This window comes from Phasianus colchicus, chromosome 6 (assembly GCF_987193195.1).
Source record: "Phasianus colchicus chromosome 6, bPhaCol1.hap1.1, whole genome shotgun sequence".
NCBI classification, from domain to species: Eukaryota; Metazoa; Chordata; class Aves; order Galliformes; family Phasianidae; genus Phasianus; species Phasianus colchicus.
The window spans coordinates 14,396,939-14,417,806 of record NC_143441.1 but is presented as its reverse complement, the minus strand read 5'-3'; the positions used below and the strand labels follow the sequence as shown (position 1 = coordinate 14,417,806).

The following is a 20,868-nucleotide window of genomic DNA, read 5'->3' as shown; positions in this document are numbered from 1 at the left end:
TGTAAACCTTTAAGATCTAAATCTCTTCAAATCATTTTCTATTTTACTAGATGTGATCTGCTACATCCCACTGTTTTGTTTAGTTTTTTAAAAAAAGAAAAATAATCAACTAATAAAGAAGATCTGAACTAGACTCTATCTTCCTGCCAGAACGTTTTCTTCCCATTTTTCTGCTTATGTTAATGTTGATGGGCATGTGTTGATCTTTTTCCCAGAATTCCTGTCAGTTTTTTTATAGAGGAAAAAAGCTTCCTATTGAAGAAACTTTCCTGTGCAGGGCATGGTTCATTTGTCCTTTTCCATCTTCTTTCCTAACCCCAAAAAGCCAGTACAGTTTCCTTTTCCACGCTTTTTTTAGGTGTGGTGTGAAGTTGTTTGGCACATCTGTTCAATGGTGTCTGCTAATCTCGGTTAACTTTAGGAAGGCCCAACTTAGCAATAAAAGGTTGTCATATGGTAGTGCTCAATAATGGGAAGCTCAGAAATGGCAGAGCTTCCCATTTGTGGTTGGCTAATTTCTAGGAAGGATACGTAGTAAGACATATGATTTACTTGATTGCTATACCACATCATAGCATATAGACTAACAGCACATGTGTAAAATAGCAGATGATCATGGCACATGTAAATATGCAACATTCAGATTGTTTTTTGCATACTTCTGATACTCCTGATACCATATGTTGATTGATAGTTGTTCAGCACTTGAAATAAAAAGCTTTTGAAGCATCAAATGTGACATTTAATAGGACTTTCTCAGATGCTGGCTTAGCACCTGCTCCTCCCTCACAATCACATCAAAGTGAATTGTAAGTAACTGCTCTGAAATTATGCTGCATTGCATTGTGGAGTAAAACTGGTAGAAGTGCAGGGCAGTCAGCCCCATAAAATCTCTCCAATTGTGGAAAGAATCTTCACAACCACCTGGATGCTTTTAAACCTGCATTATTTAAAATTTAAAATGGTTGGCTGAACACTGCCTCTACCAAAATCTGATACAATAGCTGAAGTCAGAGGTGGGGAAAGACCTCTGGGGTCATGCAGTTGAGCTTTCTGCCAATAATGGATTGTTCCCTGCAGTTCAGTTTCTAGTGACCTTGGAAATTACTAGCCTGGTAAAATGGTAATGAAAAAAACAAAGCTGTTAGAGCTTTGAAAGTAGCCAAAATGATGCAGTCCCAATGAGAAATTGTGGTATTGATGTGAGATTCTCTGTACTTTATTGTTTTCAAGTGATCACATTTTTAATTTATGCTTTCTGATCCGTTTTGAGCTGGCTATAACTAAGAGGTTGAAGGAGGAGAGTTTGTTTTAATATTATGTAAGCTTATTTAATCCTCCAAGCAAATAATTATTTTTATTACAAATAAACGTCAGCAACTTGACTAACCCCTTACTGCAACATTTCCTTCTTATGTATGTCTGTCTTCTTATTCTTTCAACACTTCTTGCCTCCTAGAAACAGAAAATGACAGGAAAAGCTATTTTTCTTGCCTTTTCCTATCAAACCTTCTGGTTAATTAATTAGAGCCTCAACTTGTAATGACTGGGAACCCAAAAGTTTCCAAAAAGTTTCAGATGTGAAACATCACTTTCAGATTTCTTTCAACCAAACCAAAAATGATTTACTCACCAGTTGATATAAGCAATAAAAGACAATCCTGACATCCACCTAACGAAGTGGGTAGACTGTGGCACCTCATTTAAGATGGAGGCAGCCAAGGCAAGTTCCCACTACCAAGCCATGTACGGCTTGGGCTGAAAAATGTTTTAGAACAGACTATTAAAAGCTGGTTGGTGGGAGAAGATCCCAAGACACAAAGTTTCCATCTTGTGGCACCCATTTGGTGTATGGTAATTCCTCCACCAGCAGACTCTATTGTGCGCTGGGGTTTTGAGTGTGTAGCTCTGGGAATGTTCATCATTCCTGGGGTTCCAGCCTCCCTCACTATTTTACTCTCCCACATCAGAGCCCAGCTGGAGAGGAAAAGAGTTTTCTCAGCTGCCAACTTGCTTAAAGGAGAAGTAAGAGGAAAAGAAATCTAATTGTATTGCACTTGGCAAAACTGTCTATTATATTCTGTTTATTCAGAATTTAACGTATTGAGTGTGGAGAAACACAAAAATAGTGAGAACACTTATTTTTTAAACAGATTCTTGAGAAGTTTTTACAATGAAAACAGAAAGCTGCGTTAGTAAAACAGTGTTTATCCTTCAGTAATGCTGGTCATGAATACGTGTCTAACTTAGCTGGAACTAATGCCTGACTCTACTATTTCACTTCAGCAACTTAACATTCTGCGTAGGCTGATTATTTTTTCAACAATATTTGCTAAATTCTTTTAAGGGCTGCCAGTATATATTTTTTGAAGCTTATTTAGTAAGAACAGCTGCCAGTAGAGTCAAGGCTGAAAGAGGCAAAAAATATCTGCAGAAGGCAAGATTTTACTTCAAAAGATCAGTATTACAAAGCACTACTGTTGCTGGTATAATCACTTTCTTTGGGGGGTTGCTAATATAGACTGGGTTTCTTGTCTTCACAGCCCCCACTGAGCCTTTACTGTGCAAATTTGCTGATGGAGGGCAAAAGAAGCGCCAGAATCAAAGCAAATACACACAGAATGGAAGGCCGTGGCCCAGAGAAGGAGAGGTAAGTGCCACGTGGCAATTACTTTCCAGGGATTTGGTAGAAGTCAACTGTAGATCTGAAGGTCTGCCTTTCAGGGCTGTGAAGAAACAGGATTGCACAAAAAATACAATAGTTTCACACCAGACAAAAAATGACCAATAGTGTATACGTGGGGGAAGGAGGAAGGTTCATAATAGTGAGTGGGGTGTAAAGTTACTGGAAAAAAGAATTTCAAAGCTGGATGTGATGCTCTGCACAGCCTAGTCCTATTCCAAGGGCTCTCTGTTGCCAAACTTGAGCCCAGTATTTTTTTTACTGGTGTGCAGTCAGCGCGTGTGGTGTACCTCTTGTAAACCCAGCATCAATTTGCACCTAAGCAACTCAACAATGGTTTTTTTTTGTTTTTTTTTTTTGTTTTTTTTTTTTGTCATTTAAGGAACTGGGGGACATCTACAAAAAGCAAAGATATACTTGCATGCATTTAAACACGTAATCCATGTAAAAGCTTCCCAAAAGCTTCTCTGAGCTGGGATCTTCATTCTGTCTAAAACAGCACTGTTTACAGTAGCCTGAGATCTATCATGTATACAAAGTTTTTTTAAAAAAGATTCTATCAGTTGCTTTTTGCTCTGCTGTAAATAATCTGTTACTGGAATTTCCTTTCTATGTACTTGTAGTGATTCCAAATGTGGGTGAAATAAGAGAAATATCTTTGACTCTTCAAGAATTTGTTTATTCTCCTTGGATGTTGTTAAATGATAAAGACACTTGAATAAATGAGGTGAAGTTAATCTGGTCATAGTACCTTCTTAAAGAAAACAATAACTGCAAAGGCAGAAGAATTTACAAGTATTTCCATTCTAAACACCTATTCTTTGTGTTTATGAATGAGAATTCAGAGACAAGGTATGTTGTTCAACTGTGACCCACTGAAACCGAAATCCACAAAACCAAAGTCCTTCTTCTTCCCCTTCCCTCCTTTTTTCTCCCTTCTCCATTCTTCTTCCTTCTCTCTGTGGGATTTTTTTTTTATGTGATGTTATGTTCAATGTTACTATGCAAATAAATGAGAAAACTATTTGGTAATTCTAAGATAGGTGTTTCAAGAGGATTTCTGCTTTATTGTAGCTTCTTTTTGCTAGTTGATGTCTTTTTGGATTATTAGCTTATGACCTACAAATGCTAGTGCAATTGTTGAACTCTTAAAAGAAATGTAAGGTCCTCTTTAAAGCATGGAAGTGTCTCTGTCCAGGAAGGTGCTTGTTGTACACTGTTTCAACAAAAACACTCTAAAAGTATTTTGGCCTTTTGAGCTTAAAATGCCAGAAGACAGCCGCATTTGCTACAAGAGATTGCAGAAACCTCCAAAGTTTTGTTGCAGTGTCTTGTGTGTGAGGAACAAGTACTCAGGAGTTACTTCAAGTAGTAGACTCGGGGCATTGTGTGCAGGGCTCCAAAAACAAAGGCATATATATATATATATATATGTATAGGAGGCAATGACAATCCTTGAATAAGGTCAACAATCCGTATTTTAGGGACCTCTAAATCCCATTTTAGCATATGCCATTGCAGCTATTATCTCCACTGTTCTATACTTGCTTCAGTTCAAATCCATTAAGAAAAGAATTTAAAGTCAAAGCCAACAAGCCACCTTTATGCCTATGGCCTCAGGGCATCAGCTTCTTACATCATATGTAGTTCATTTGCCGCTGATGGAGTGGCTCAATACTAAGGACAACAATATCCTTGTTACCAAGAGGCATGGTGTGGCTAATGTGCTAATGACATCAACATTCAAACACTATTTTTCAGTGATGGGAGTCATAATCTTATCTTGTTTCTTGCAGTCAACCATCAAACTACACAGCTGTTATCATGGGGTAATCTACAAATGTGGAAAGCTAGTCTAGATGAAGACTCACAATATTTCAGGCTAGGAATCTGCTCTGTAGAAATTGGCTTTCTCAGATTTAATAACCTCTGGTTAATACCTTGCTGGAAGTTGGACATTTACTACTCAAAGCATCGATAGTAATGCATGCTGCTGAATTTCCTCCAGATTATCATATAATTTTTTTTTATTCCCTATATGAAATCATTATGTGAAGTTAATCTTCTGTTTTCTTAGCATTAATGATCTTACTCTAAGCAAGTTGTACCGTTAAGTTGTTCAGTGTGTAGCAGTGCTCAGGTAACTTTCCTACAACTATTCCTGTCAACTTTAATTTCTCTAAAAAAGAACAGGTAGTGAGAACTTACTGATATATGACAAGTGTCATAGTTCTGATTACAAATGGAATCTGAAAATGTTCCCTGCACCTTTGTTCTTTCTCAGTTTCTAACCCAAAGGAAAAAATAATGGAATACCATCCAATTGATTACTGTCTCAGTATTTCCACCCAGGCCAAATCCCATGATATCTAGATATCTAGCCAACAAGTATTTGGCTATTGTTCAGATAAGCATTTGCATTCTTTAATACTTACATGAAGGGCATTTCTAAAACTTCTGAGCTTTGACCAGTGTTAATACTGAATTCATGTGAAGATTATTACTCAGAAGGGCAGGCTCTAGAGAAATGACACTAACAGTTTTGTCACTCAGGTTCTCCCAAGTAGAGACAGACAGCCGTGCAAAGTAGTTTGTCGAAGGGGGCAAAGGCAGGAGATTTAGGGGGAAGAAACAGATTGCTGCAGTGCTACCTTTGGCTATGCTATTCTCAGAGGTTTTCCTCTCTTGTATGGAGATCTTCTGTGGAATATAAAAGGAGAAATATACTTTTTTTTTTTGTAAAGTTTTCAGGCCATACTGCAGAATATAATAGAAAATCTTATTCCTACCATACATTTCCGTAGATTGTTTCATAACTGTACAGAAATGCTTTAATTGGCTGTTAAATTCTGTCAGCCTGCTCCACTTGCACAACACACCCACTGAAGTCCCAGCAACAATGTAATTTGACTTGAAATGTTCATTGTAGAAACATTCTTTAGTGAGGGTGGGGTAGAGAGAAACAAATTTCTTATTCCATGTATGGTTTGTGCAACTGTTCGAAAGGCAGAGGTGGGAGCTGCCTGCCTGTAGGCTGCACATCACTGTGTAAAGCTTATAGCCCCAGCTCTCTGAAAAAAAGCAAAGGTAGAATGTGGTCAAAAAAGAACTGAATGTTGTTAGCTATCACCTAATTTTACACTGGCATTTGAGTGCAGATAGATTTCTACCTTTTAAAGTCAAGTCCTTTAAAACTATTCTGGATTTCTCTAGGGTTTTTTGAGGTTTTTTTTGTTCTTTGTTACTTGGGGTTTCTAACCAAAAGCCAGTTGTAATGAGGGAAGAATGCTTGACCTTGAACAACGCTTTTAGTCCTTACCCTTCCTCTCTTGGTTGAAGCCTCAGGAAACATTCAGCAGACTGAGAGAGACATTTGACTGAGAATTTGTGCTGGCTGACCAATTCCAGACTATGCATCCAAGAGTTTAGATTACTGACGGCTTTTTAAAAGGCTGTCAAACTATTTATCTAATATATAGGTGCAGTAAATATACAATGCTTGTACAAGTTGGACGTGAAACATTTGGATATTGAATATTCATATTTGAATATGAAACATATTTGCAGTGAAATTCTAAACTAATAACTAGCTCTATTATGTCCAAAGTCCAGACAGACTTATCTGAGTCTCACTAGTTTAGTTCAGTACTCTGTTTTGAAATTTTCTCTGACAAGATCGTGTTGAGGGAGTGATGATGGAAAGTAATCATATTCAAATTCTGGCTGTTAAATATTTGATCTAATTTGCCTCTAAGTTGTGTACGTGCATGATATTTTTCAAAAAAAGTTCATTAGGTCAAAATGCATCTAGGGAATCAGGAGAAGTTTCAAATTGGGATCAGATTCGATTGAGAACTGAGACTTAGATTTTAGGGCTTAATCTTTTATTGCAGATTTTTTGAAACTTTGTTTGGAAATAAAATCTTGTGCTATGCACATTCAAGTGATTGAAATTTATCTGGTAGAAAGGGAGAAATATCACATAATTTGACAATAAATGAAATGCTTTGAATCAGTCCAAGGTTAACTAATAAATCATAGGTTCTTCTAGAAAGAACAGTTCTAGAAATGATAGCCTTTCTATATCTAGTCAACCCAAAGAGATTTACAATCACGTTATTATGAAACATTTTAGCACTCCAATTCAATCTTCTTTAAAATTTAGACCATTTACATATTTTTGTCATCTTTCTTGCCAGGGGAATATCGTCATCAAATTCTTGGTGCATATATCACAACAATGATACACACCACTGAATGTGACCCCTCTGTCATTTAAATTGGTCTGATGTCTATAAGGATATTTAATAATTTGCACTAAATAATTCCTGTATTGATTGTTTTCTTCTGTTTTTTGTTTCTGTCTAGACAATAAATTATCTCCTATTTCTGCCCCTTCCCCCTCATCTCCTCTTTTTAATTTTTTTTTTAATTATCACCTGGTGAAATTTCTAAAAAAAAAAAACAAAACAAAACAAAAAAACAAAAAAACAAAAAAACAAACACCAAAAAACCCACACAAAAAAAACATTTTCACTTGTTTCTAGAAACAATAAGAAGACAGTACTTTGGGAATATTGCTTTTGTTAACAGTTTCACCTTTTCTCTGCTTCTTATTACAATTTTGTCAAATACAGGCAGTTACTCAGAGAGAAAAACATACAGCAGGTAATTTGAGAAATAACTCAGATTTCTTTAATGCTTCCAAGGAAATAGGCAGTACTTAGATGTTCTCCGTAATCCACAGTGTCTAGGACTAATCTGTTTCGTACCTAGATAAATTAGCTATTCTTTTGGTGAGGGAAAATCTGCAGGCCTGCTAACTTCAGCACTCCTCATTTAATTTATCAGATAAATTGAAGTGGGAACAAAGTGGCTCAACAGCAAGAACAGAAACTATGTAGATCATACTTCCAGTCAAGTTCTGTAATACAAAATGTTTCTAGTTATTCATGTGGGTTTCTGAACTTTCAATTGTGTATAGCAACTCAACCTCTGACCTTCTGGGGTTTGTGAATCATTTGCCATTTTCACCTCAGTATAATGTATTTTTCCTCTCCATAACTACTTTCTTCTCAGAAGCTGCAGCTGCTTAAGGAACACATCCATGTTAAAAAAAAAAAAAAAAAAAAAAGCATTTCCCAACACACAACACTGGGAAATGACCCATTTTTTTTCATATTCACCTATATATTTAAAAAGTGTCATATTCACGTTTTTAGATTTCTCCTCCTCTAAGAAGAAATGGTGTTTTTTATTCAGAATTAAATTCAGAAACCTTCCTAATAATGTGGAATATTTTTGACAGAACTGTTCTAAATAATCAGAAGACGAAACTCTGCCAAGTTAACTTTCCTGTTGACTGAGCTTATTTATTAAATCAGTATTCTACAAAAATCTCATTTGTCTTGTTGGTTCTTTCCCTCTCCTCTGTTACTTCTTCAAAGTGTTTTAGTTGGAGTATCTGCTGTCAGGGCACAAGAGATCCTTGTTCTGTGATGCCTGGCAGATATTAGCAGTGGTAACAAAACAAGCACAGGAAATTCAGTGTTGAAAATTCAGTTGATTCTGCTGTAGTACCCAAGAGCAAATCCATTGACCTGGGACAGCAGCTTGCAGTCTTCTGGCAAAATAGGATGAGAGACTGAGTCAGAGGAGATGGGGCAGAAAGGATTGTCCTCTCCTCTAACTTCCACCTCAGTTTACCAGAGAAATCCCTTGAGTCCTATGCAATAATGCTTTTCTACATCTTTCCTTAAGGAGGAGAAACCCAGCGACCATACTGCTTGGAAAACCCACATTAGTGGATTTCACCCCTTTTTAATTTGTTGGCTTATTTTTGTTTGTTCAGTGGTGTCAATAATTAGAAAATTGCAGTAACAGAATAGCAAAATTTTTCATTCCTCTGTCCAATGTTCAAACACTTCAGTAAAAATAAGCAGTAAATAAACATGAATGATTTAAATAATCTTTTTAAAAATAATAATTTTAACTGATATGGTTTTACTGCCTCTGATATTCTGAACATAGTTGAGTAAATATAGAGAATGTTTCTTATTAATATGTGAAGAACTGGTAGTAGATATTCCTTTTAATTTATTCTTTAAGGAATTGAGTATTGAAATGTTGGGATGCAGAGTTTTCATTCAGGAGCTATGAGTCTGTTATCTGGCATAAAAATTCTGTGGCTCAGTCATTCCTTAATACAAGATTTATCTGACAAATATATTCCTGAAGCAACACTTCATCATCAGTGCTACACTCAGGTGGCATTTCATCAGGAAGCATCACTTTCCAAAGCAGGAATAAATTCCTGTTCTTCCACTGAAACATAAGCAAAACAGTGGTGAAAAGACCTGGGAGAAGATACACTTCAGCATGAACGAAGACTGCTACAGGGGCATCAGTTAGCACCCCAATACAGTTAATACCTTATCAAGCACTGTGACGGCTATATTCACTTCTGTGTTTCTGAGAGAATAATTTGGATCTCTGTAGCATGGAACTCTGAGGCCAGCCCTAATATTCTGTATTTGGTATTTTTGGAATTCCTGTTTGTGTGTGATGGAATAAAGTGCAGACAGTTTTCCGGTAAGTTACTATTGCTCATCAGTTTTTATTAGTCTTGTATGAGGATGCTTCAGACTATAAATCATTCACTAGTCTGGGCTAACTGTTGCCTCTTCTGGGCTTTTTGCCAGCATAATTTTTTAGGGAGAAATTACACAACTTGATGAGAAAGAAGTAAATAGTCCTCTGTTAGCAGCTATTTGAAATAGCAGCTGTTTAAGGCTATTCAGCAATGGCAGAAATTAGCAGCATTACTTGGGAATCTGTAGGTGGTGTACCATATGCATGTAATGCCACATGCTGTGCCGTATTTGTCTAATGCAAAACTCTCAGTGTTAATCATATTTATAGTGATCACTGCAAAGTATTTGCACAGATTCTGGTAACCCTTCACCTTTTAGTATGGACATGGAGTTTAGATGAGATGAGAATCTAGCTTTTGATATTTTGGACTAATCAAGCCCACAGCAGTCACTTGTGTCCCTTGTTCCAAATACCAGTAGTATGTAAGAATGTGATGTTAATATAGGGGGAGTAGAGCATATGCAGTTTGTGTTCACATGCAGACGTGGAGCATTATGGTGTTGGAGGGCAAGCTGAGGGTCTGCATTATTAACGTGTGCTCTAATGTTCACAAGAAGTGTAGCTGAAAGTAGCATACTGATCCTTGCTGGGGCTCCTGTGAAAATCTAGTGAAAGAAATGCTTCAATTTATCCTTTCTGCATCTTCATATTTATGTTTATCAAAGAAATTAAAAGCAGTTGTCCATGTTTCCCTTGCCTCCCAGCCCTCTCTTCCTTGCTGTGGCTTTGTCCCTAGTTCACACTGATCCAAACTGCAGGATGGACAGAGTGAACTCCAGACCATCCTGAGAACCTGTACGTCTGGAAACTCCCTTAATTGGAAAGCTTGGATCCTTCTTTTCTGAGGGGTTTATAATTTGCTTTTTTTTTTCATCAGTTCTGAGTAGATGAAATGTTGAAATTTCGTTGAAATGTCAACACCTTGATTTATAAAGAACATCTTTGGTTTTTGTTTGTTTGTTTTTTAAATATTGTTAAACTAATTATGTGTAGGGCTTGTGTGTACTATTCAAGTTGTCTTTATCAGCATCAGGATATAAAAAGAGAGTAGTAATAAATTTTACAAGTGCTGAAAGGAGAAAAGAAGGCGTGATGTTTTTCCAGAAAATGTATTGCAGAAAAAAAAAAAATTGTTCACGATTTTAAAGTTTTATTGGCTTTTGGAATGATCTGTGTACCTTTATATTCCCAAACAATGCAATATAATGAGAATGTTTAAGATGTAAGAAAGCAGTTTAAATAGAGAACACTTGATTATTTTCTGAACTATTTTATTCTTTAGGTCAAAATTAGCAATGGTTGGCTCACCCTAAATTTGATCGTTTCACATTCTAAACTTGCAGAAACAGCCATTTTTATTTTTCTTTTTACAAACTGAATGCATTTATAAAAACTAGCTGCGTGTCTTAGCCATTAGTCTTCTAAATCTTTTGCATGGGAGCTTGTACATATTTTAGTGAAACAATGGCATTTTCAGTAAGTAAAGCATTTGCCCTAGCACCTGCTTAAAAGAATAATGAGAAAAATACATACATTTCATAATGACCCAAACTTTTTTTTTTTTTTACTTTTTTTTTCTTTTTTTTTGCTATGTCGAGTACAGTGAAGTCTGTGCTTTCAGATCAGAAATGATTTTTGGCCTCTGGAAACTGGGGCCATCTCCTCGTAGACTGATGAGCAGCTGCCAGGCTAATGTGTCTCTTCCATGAGCACTGCCTGCCCACTGCCTGTCCCTCACCAATCCTCTTGCCCTTGCAGTTCAGTTGTCTGCATGGGAGCCAGCCAAGTGCAGACACTTTCCTAACAGAGCAGCCATCTGGAAGGGGGCAGATGCTGTTATCCAAAAGTACTTCGGTATATGGCTCCAGGGGTGATAAAAGCTCCCACCAGGAGTGCAAGCCCTGCCACGCAGTTAGTGAAGCACCTGTCCTTGAAGTGAATGCTTCTGTCTCTTGTCTCCGGCAGTGCATGGTTTGCATGACGAGTGGAGAAGAATAGACTGCCTCAGGGTGGGAGGGTGCCCTGGCCATTTTTCAGCTGCTCCTAATGCGAGCAGAGCACCCTGAGGAGCCCTCTCCTCTCTCTTCCCACCCAGCTCTGATTGCCATCTTTGAGTCTGAAATAGGCTGGGAAATTATGGCACCAGCTCTGCTCTCCCCACCTTTCCTGCTGTTTCTGTACATATGTTTGCTGATGGTGGTGATGGTGACGCTGGTTAACTGGATGCTGTTTTGACATCTCCAAATCTTTTTGCACGGGTCACTATTTGCTTGGTGGTGAAGGGCAGTTGAAAAGCCCTGTGTAGGCCATAAATAAATCATTGGTCTCTCTAGACCACTAAAGTACTTTAAAAGCCCTGTTTAAAAGCTCAGGCACTTTCTTGTTTTGGTTGATCTTTTGTGCTGCACAGCCCACTTGTTGTCTCCTGTCTCATGGTGAGAGCACGACTGATCGCCCAGGGAAATGACAGGGGCCTCGAGTCATGCAGGGTCAGCCTTGATAGGAAAGATGAGATTCCTGCCTGAGAAGTTCTAATGAAGTTGGCTTTAGGGTATTTACAAACTACCTGTCAGACCTGGAAGAAGATGATTTGGCCTTGTCATGTTATACTGTAAATGCATTGATCCGGGTGGAGACACTGACTGATACTGGGCCAACAAAAGAACCATCTGGCCTAAATGTTATGGGAAAGCATCATCAAGGAGATCTGTTTCTCGGGAGCCTGTTGGGCTAAAGAGGAAGCCAAAGTGTCTGTGCTTCTTTGGACCATCTGAGCTTCCCTGGAAAAATTTTTCCTTCTAAGTTGTATTCAGTTTTTATTCTCACTGGCACAGAGTATGTTTAATGTCTTTTTTTTTTCTTTTTTTTTCTTTTTTTTCTTTTCTGCAATAATAGTAAAAATCTGTTTTTCTTCCCTAACTGTACAGGCTGGCATGGCTTTGACTTATGATCCAACAGCTGCTATACAGAATGGGTAAGAAATGCATGTTTTCTTATGCCTTTTTAAAAATTATTTTGAATACCATATTCTGTTTTCTCTTTCTGTGGTGAAACTCATTCAGAAGCAAATTTACTTAGTCATATTTCGTCTGAAGCATGTGATGCTATACTGTCAAGTTCTTCTTTTAGTTTCCCTTTTGTTTTTATGCCCTTTTGTTTGTAATATCCATTTGAATGGGAAGTTGTTTTTCTTAAGCGTTTCCATCTCTTTTTGGCAAATGCTAGTGGTTTTTTAATCTCTCTTTCTCTCGTGAAATGAAAACCAGTAAAGTTTCCCTTTACTGACTTTGCTTTTGTTAAAATGATCATTGAAGATTCCAGCATATTTTGGATATTAGAGCTGTTACTTAATCTGGGTCCTCTCTGCTGCCTGGATGGCTTCCATGGCATTGTCTGAACAGAAATGCCAAACAGTGCAAAAGCCTTACATCTGTGTGCAAGCAGATGGGATTCAGGAGTAGAATGTAGAACAACACTCCTTTTCATTCCCCAGTTACAGCCTACTCAAGAACTGAAACTTTTCTCAAATTTGCAAAGAAGTTACATCACCATATTATTTATGTTCATGATTACATTTCCAATTATTTCATGAAGTAGAAAAACAGATCCTTGAGATCCAGCTACCCTTTCAGATAGATTAACAATAATTTGAAGAGAAACAGGAGGCTCAGCCCTGAACTCTTTGACAGTTCCTCTTTGATCAGAGTGATGTTTGATATGATTATTCTGTGCATACTCCCATCTGCACTTTCCAGTGGAAGGATTGAATGTATTGATATTGAGCAGATTGGATTCATTTGTTAAATGCTGTTTAGGGCACTGCTAGTTGAAGCATTTAAAAATCCCTAACAGTGAGAGTAGCTTTAAAAAAATCAACAGCAATAGTTTGTGTATTTTACTTAATTGCCCTTCGCAAGCAGTATCTTTGTAGGGCTTGTGATATTCTCATGTTGCGGATGAAGCAGCCAAGACAGAGCAGCTCAGAAAAAAGATATTTTTTTTTTCACGCAGCTGTGAAAAGAGGATTTCATAATCCTCTGCTTTTGCTTCTCTGACCCCCTCTCCCCCCTAAACAAGTCTTTCTGCTCTATCGTCATACTTTCAGCTGGTAACATATTGTAAGCTATAAATGAAACCATCACCAGTTCATAATCCACCAGTATTTCATCCAGACAAATGGCTTTTATTTCAAAGGATTTATTGTATGTTGGTTGCATTACATATTTGGAAACCGTAATTTGAATAATCCTTTGAGATTAGTATCATTTTACTTCAAGAATATATTTTTTTAATTATGGAACTTAGATTCATGCATGCTCAGGTGTTTAGGATGCTTAGGGGGTTTGGTCACTCAGTTGTTCTAACACGTTGTCAGTGATCTTTTGAAAAATAAATAGTAACCAACGGAGGTTTTTAAATATTCTTTTATTTGTAAAGCTTGAAAAACTACATCATTACATATTGTTGTAAGAGTGATAATTAATTACTGCTCGGACATGTCTCTTATGACTCTCTAGAGAGTGTCAAAATATTTTCTGTTTCATCAGGACAAAATCTTATTCAAATGTTCTTCCACTGAGATTTTTTCTGACTGCATACACTGTCAAGAGGAGAAGCTCTTACAATATGGGCAACATTGATTTGTCCTCCAAAAGTAACATAGCTGCTATTCTATTCTCTGGTTGCATCTTCAAAATGCAGCCTCCTGAAGATCACCAGGACCCCTCTTTTGTTTACGTGTTTGGTTTTTTTAACTCTCCAGACATTCACTTAACAGTCATCATATATCCTGTAGTTATAATTTTTCACTATTTTTCATAAGCTCTTTATTTACAAGTTTCTGGGTTTTATTTTGCCTAAGTCTGAGAACAATTTGGTGCATTGCTTGTAAAATGTGCAAATGCGATTTGTTGCTCTCAATACAGCAGATGGGATCATAGCAGGTGTGTGGCCACGGTAAAAGAGAATGAATTTAAAGACTTACAAACTATGAAGTGAAACAAGTCAACTTAAACATCCAGTGAAGGTGTGTTAGGCAAGCACATTGCTCTTCACAGTGAGGACAGTCTGGAAGTGACCACAAAGCTGATGCTTGCAGCCTGCTCGTACTGATATTGTGCCCATACTATGTGGGTGAAATGCTGCGTAATGCTCTGCAGTAAAGTGGACCAGTAGATGTGTTTTGCATGGGGGAATCTATAAAACAAAGATGACCTCCTTGTAATATGTCTATTTGGTGTAAGCTGGTTAAGTGGGTGCTGTCCCTGCATGCAGCTCAGGATTTGTTGGTAGGCTGTGATAAGCACAAGTCGCTCAGTCCTTCAGGTGCCTGCCAGCACAATGTGGACCAAGGCTAGAGATGAGAAATGTCAAGATGTGTAAGCCAAGGTGAAGATTTGGATTAGGTTATGAGTTACTAATGAAACTCAAGAATGACTCAATTTATTAGAATCCCATATAAGATTGGTAGATGTATTTCATGCATTTTGGTGTGTGTACGTTGCTAAGTCCATGCAGGATACATAGTGAATGGCAGTCTGTTAGTGAAATGTGTCACTGCATGTGTCATGAAGAGGTATTTAAAATTTCTTTCAACTCTTTAAGAGGTTTGGATTATACTGGCTTGTTTGGGGGCATAACCAACCCTTAGGGAAGAATTTGGATTCTTAAATGCTCTCCAGATGAAAAGGCGAGTTCTTGTTGCTCTCAGAGTAGTACTATCACTTTTATTATAGTATAACTGCTTATTTGCCTAGAACATCTATGACAGAAATAAAACAAAAGAGAGAGATGGAGACATTCACTAAAAATAGCAAAGGCTTTTTCCCCACAAAGGAACAGATTTTTATTTTTATTATTATTATTTTTTTTATTCTATTGCGTTGTAAGGCATGACTCCCCATTTCATTATATTGTTTTTATGCCCATGTAACTCTGTTTAAGCATCCAGTGGAGTTGTATCAGCATAAAACTGGTGTAATGGAGTGGAGAATCTGGCCCAACATATAGCATAACATTGCAGTATGTGTTACGGAAGATGTGGTAGTCATACACTTCAGTAGAAAAGTTCTTTTCCCCTGCCAATTGTTCCATGTCTTTTTTTCTTTTATAATCAGCCTTTTCTGAATTGCATTTACAAAAGAAGTTGGGCCTTATTCTGGGGAGCAGCGTGCCTTTTGTAAAATGCTACTGATTTTTCAATTTGTGATATTAATATTGTTTTAGTGGTTTAATGCACTCATACAAAGAACAAAATAGAGCTCTTGTACTTGCACTGTAAAGATGCTCATTTAAAATGTTGCTGAGGCTTGAGTTCTCCTGGCTATTTGACTAAGATTGCAATGTACTGTATCAGTTTAATATCTGATATCTGGGGGACTATACTGTGCATTTGCAGGCCAATGGGCTCAATATTCAGATAGGTCTTTTTCATCTCAAACATCTGACTCTGTGGCTTATTGCAACAGAAAATTGCTGCTCTGATAACGCTTGGTAATACTCTTACATTATGTGAGCCCCAGGATACTATTTATGAATGTAACTTTTTCAGTATTGCCTGCAGGCACGAGGCATGAGCAAATGGTGTTTATTGCAGTGCAAATAGGGTCTTGCTCTTGTACAGATTCTGTGTGGAAGCTTGCACATTCTCCCACAGGATGGGAACCATATGGAATTTTTTTTTCAATTTTTTGGCAGGGAAATAGCGACCAGACGCTCCAGATAATGTAGTCCCCAAATGCAGAGGGAGGGTTGATGTAGGATCGGAATGTGTACTTTTTCTGTTAAGCAGCAGACACTGTTCTTAAAGCCTTGCCTATGTGTGCTGATGATGTACTAGGGAATGTGGTTCTTTTAACATCTCATAAAAATATTTTCATTTGAATCCTTTATAAGCCCTTCCTCACGAACATTCCAGAAATCTTTTTGTATCCTAGTGAACAGTTTTTCTTATTCTTATAGAATCCAGGCGTGCTTAAAAGGACTATTTGAAATGCAAGGGCAATGTCTGTTTTGCCTCTTTCCTCCCACCTGCCTCTCTGTGCTTTTGCTTCTAGCAATACAATTGCAGACGAGGAGCAGGGATGCTGGCACACACCTGCAAAAAAAAACAAGACCTGCATGGGCTATTGTAGGGATGCAAGCTGCAAGTGCACAGAATGCAGCTGAGAACTTCTGGAGAACTCTCCTTAGAGCTCTCACGTTAACTACCACAAGGTTCATAGCTCTCAAATTTAGTACCAGAAACTGATATGTTTCAGTGCAAGCATACACAGGGCCATAATTGAACTGTATATCTAAAATGGGTCAAAGCTAGAATAATTCATATCTCTTTTCACTCCACTTTCTAATGTGCATATTCCAATGACTGAGAATCCTACATCCCTTTGGACTTACTTACAGTATCCTTCTTCCACCTTGTCTCACTTCTCTCTGGGCCTGAAGGAATGTTGATGCATTCCAAGGGCCTAGAGTATAAAAATCAGGTATGATTAGGTTGGCAGCTGCGGATCTTATTGGTGTGCCTGAAAAGCTTTTATCGGAGCAGGCCACTCTTGCATTTTTGATCCTCTTGTGTTTGTTTGTTTGTGTTTTTTTTTTGAGGTCCACACTTATGCCAACTACATTCCTGGATATTAGCCTGTTTACATATAAATGTAATATGGGAAATGCCTCCACATCCCATGGGCAAGAGCATGGTGAGCCCTCCTTTTGAGCAAGAGCCGCTGGGGATGTGTGTGTAATTGCAGCACTGTGGCAGGTTGAGCATCTTGAAGCTGAAGGATAGCTCTTGAGCCTATCCTCATCATTCCACTGTCCTCTGTGTGTGACAGAGACAGCCTCAGAATATACTGGTTCAGTTCTTGCTCTGTTGAATTTTCTAAGGCAAATTACTACTCTTCCAGCACAAAATAATGCTGTGGCAGGAAGGTACCTTTGTCTCCAGGTACAGAGAATTCATGATCGCAAAATGTCTGACCTCCAGCCTCTCAGTGACTCAGATTGTTAAACTCAATTTATTATTATTGAAGTTGAAATTTATGAGTTGGATTTTCTCACGTTGTCATTTTCTGTGTCAAATTTCCTTCTCTTCTTTAACACTCTGGTGCATGCATTTTCACAATATAAATGAGTGTCGTGATAGTATGTTGTATTCGATGCCTATTTGAAAGCATTCCAAACTGCATCAGATAAATGGTATTGGCAAGGGTACTGGAAGGGTTGTATTTTTCACATTACCAGAGTGTATATTCTAGAAACTTATGTACTATTCAGATAACAGCATCTCTAAGCTGAAAATGAAATGGTTAGCTGTCTGTCAAGTTCTTGGCTTAGCACACATTTCCTATAAATTTGGTAGTATTTACTTGGATTTATTGGAGAGTTTATTCCAAAGGGTCAGTGTTAGTTCCAAATGGAAAAATTTTGTCCCATGCACTCACCTTTGTCCAGGTGATTTGTACATGGTGTGAGCACAGCTTCAGTGCCAGGACAGATAGAATTAGAACTGACGGAAGAAAAATGTGTTGTTTCTCTAAAGAGTATTGTTTTTATACTGTCCTTTGGTTGAAGAAGTTTGTACGTATTCCTGTTATACATTTAACCTGTAGAGTAAGTTCTGCAGTCTTTTGTGGACCATTTTCATTTGCAGCACAAAGCATTTCTTAGTTCATCCACTTAGCAACTACACTGCCAAAGTGAATTCTGGTTAACCTTTGTCTGGGAAGAAGATCCCTGTAATAGGACTAAGATAAAATACATATAATCTTAAAGCCATAGATAGACCTGGCTAGTGCTGTAAAAATCCTTCCTTCCCTAGCCCCATATTTGTACAAGCATAATAGGATGTGCTTGATACAAGCAGAGGGATATAAATATTTCTAAGTTCTCTTAATAGGATATACAGAAAATTGGGCAAAGGCACGGTTTTAAAATAGTCTCTGTGCAAGCATTGTAAGAGCAGATAAATGTTCCTAAAATAGCAATATATTTCTATTAAACAAAAAATCACTCAGACGCCACCTGCTGCTTTTGGCATTTTAAAATCTTGTTTGGAGTAGAGAGAACTGATTGCTTCTCTGTCTCCCTCTCCCTTTCTAACTCTGAATGTTTCCACCCAACTTTCAGAGATGGCAGCCTGTATTTCCAAGCCTATTGGTTGGAGAAATTCAGTGATTATTTAAGCCTCCATCCAAAATGAATGCATCCAGTCTGAGCTAGAATGATTAGTACTAAATCTGGGATGCCAGGGTGATCAGAAAATAGAGCACTTGTTTAAACACCAGTAATGGGTTGGTTTTTTTTGTTGCAGGGAGAATTGCCTCAGTGCAGGGAGAAAGAACACAAAAAGGCAGGGAGAGCAATCCACTTCACTGTTACAGAGAACATATGTGCAAAAGCTACTGTTATTCGTAGGGTTGCCACGTGCTATACAAGAACAGTATGCATGGGGTTTGAATCAGACCAGAGGATGTTGTGCAGGAATACATTTCTCTCCCTTAAGGATTCCAAAATATTAGCATTTTCACAGCAGTAAGACCACAAACATTGTATTTTTAAGCTGCATTGTTTGGTGGGTTTTTTAATTATTATTTATTTTTGTTTACAGTTAAAACTGAAAGAACAACAGACAAAAATCTGGATGAGTACATGGGTATTAAGTACTTACATAGTACATCAGTAGTGATGTTTTCCACGTGATAATATTGTCAATAATCATTTACCCACAGGGAAGTAGAATGAATATACCATTTATTATCGTCAAGCAAGATATAGTGAAACTTTTGTTCATTGCATGCAATAGTAGAAATAAAAACAACTAGATCTGGGATTTTCATTGCTGCCTGGGGCATTTAGACTCATCATTTTTGATAAATTTCACCAGAAGGTAAGTTTTTAGCTCATGTAGATGAGTATGAAAATTTCAGCCAGAGATTCTGTACCCATCCCTTAATAAAATAAATCAGGCGTATACGTGGAATGTGTTATTCTCAGCACTGAAGCATTAAGATCCGAAAAGAAAACAGGGCTGCATGTAAAAGTGAAATCAGTTATCATTGTCTTCAATATCGCGTAAGAAATTTCCTTTCACTAGATAGCACTCTGGAAAATCAGCTGTCTTTGCATTTCATATAATTACTTCTTGTGTTGTGAAGTTCTATATTTGTGCTAGTTGAAGTGAAAAAAATATGCTTTGTGTAAATATTCCTCCTCCTTTCCATTTTCAAAATCTACTCAGTGAAGCCATCGCATCTTTCTTATTGTGGTTTTGGAAATAGGTGGACATAATTACCTGTGTGGACTCTTTTTGTCTTTGCCTGGGAGGCAGTGAATTAGTCATTCAGCGCCTAGCAGTCAAAAGGTTCAAAAAACTTGCTTTTGTTCTTTGTTTGCAGATTTTATTCCTCACCGTACAGTATTCCAACAAACCGCATGATTCCACAGACATCAATCACACCATTCATTGCTGCTTCCCCTGTCTCTACATATCAGGTACGTCAGATTTGTGCTTGTGTACTATGTTTCCCAGTTAATTATGTTTTGGATGTGGATGAAAGCAGAGTGGATAGCACAGAAAACTACACGAGTGCTTGTGCTCTTGAGTCATGCTTTAAACAAAAGGCTTTCTAGAAGTATTCAGGTATCGTTTGGTGTAGGGTTTTGAGTGTTTCCTGCATTCTTAACACTAGCAATGAAAGCTACTGTAATTTTTTTCTTATTTCAGTCAGCTTCGCCATCAGACAGCATTTTGCTTCGTTTCCATTCAACAATAGCAGATGCTTGTCATTCTTATTGAAATGTTTTGTCATTTTGACTCCATTTCATAAGCCAAATGTTTTAAACACATTTTTTTTTCATAAGTTATGTTGTCTGGGTTATATATTGACTTTCTGACCTCTGTTGTATTTGCTCCAGTAACAGCATCCTTTAACAGCACTCTTCTTTTTTTTTTCCCAATAATCCCTGACGGAGAAAGATTCTTTAGGATAATTCTCATAAGCTTCTTCAGTCTTCAACACATTTTCTCTTTCAGAATTCTTCTTTTCAGCATATTCCAACCAGCTCTCCGCTGGGAAAATATTGCCATGTTCTAGCTTTGTGAGATGGAAGTCAAAACTGGATTGAATAGTATTATTATTAGCCTTTTTTTTTTTCTGGGAACATATGTAAAGCTGGTCATTGGCCGTACATTTTACCATTTCAGTTGGAATCATAGAATATCCCAAGTTGGAAGAAACTCACAAAGATCGTATAGCCCAACTCCTGACTCCACGCAAGACTGCCCAAAATTCAAACCTTATGTCTGAGAGGACTGTGAAGAAGCTCCTTGAACTCCAGCAGCTTGGGGCCATGCCCACTTCCCTGGGGGAGCTTGTTCCATGCCCACCACCCTCTAGTGCAGAACCTTTCCCTAATCTCCAACCGGACCCTCCGCTGACACAGCTCCATGCTGTTCCCTTGGCTCCTGTCGCTGTCACAGAGAGCAGAGCTCAGCATTGCCCCTCTGCTCCCTGTAAGGAGCTGCAGCTGGC

At 37.8% G+C, this 20,868-nt stretch overlaps 1 protein-coding gene across 12 annotated transcripts in view; it reads left to right on the top strand.

The window, feature by feature from the left end:
- RBMS3 (RNA binding motif single stranded interacting protein 3) overlaps positions 1 to 20,868 on the top strand; it is a 697,193-nt gene that overhangs the window by 604,335 nt on the left and 71,990 nt on the right. For all 12 annotated transcript variants that reach the window (XM_090142518.1, XM_090142517.1, XM_090142519.1 and 9 more), the window contains 3 exons: positions 2,544 to 2,650; positions 12,265 to 12,311; positions 19,732 to 19,828. In XM_090142518.1, coding sequence (XP_089998644.1) covers positions 2,544 to 2,650; positions 12,265 to 12,311; positions 19,732 to 19,828 — 251 coding nt within the window. The remainder of the gene's footprint in view (positions 1 to 2,543; positions 2,651 to 12,264; positions 12,312 to 19,731; positions 19,829 to 20,868) is intronic.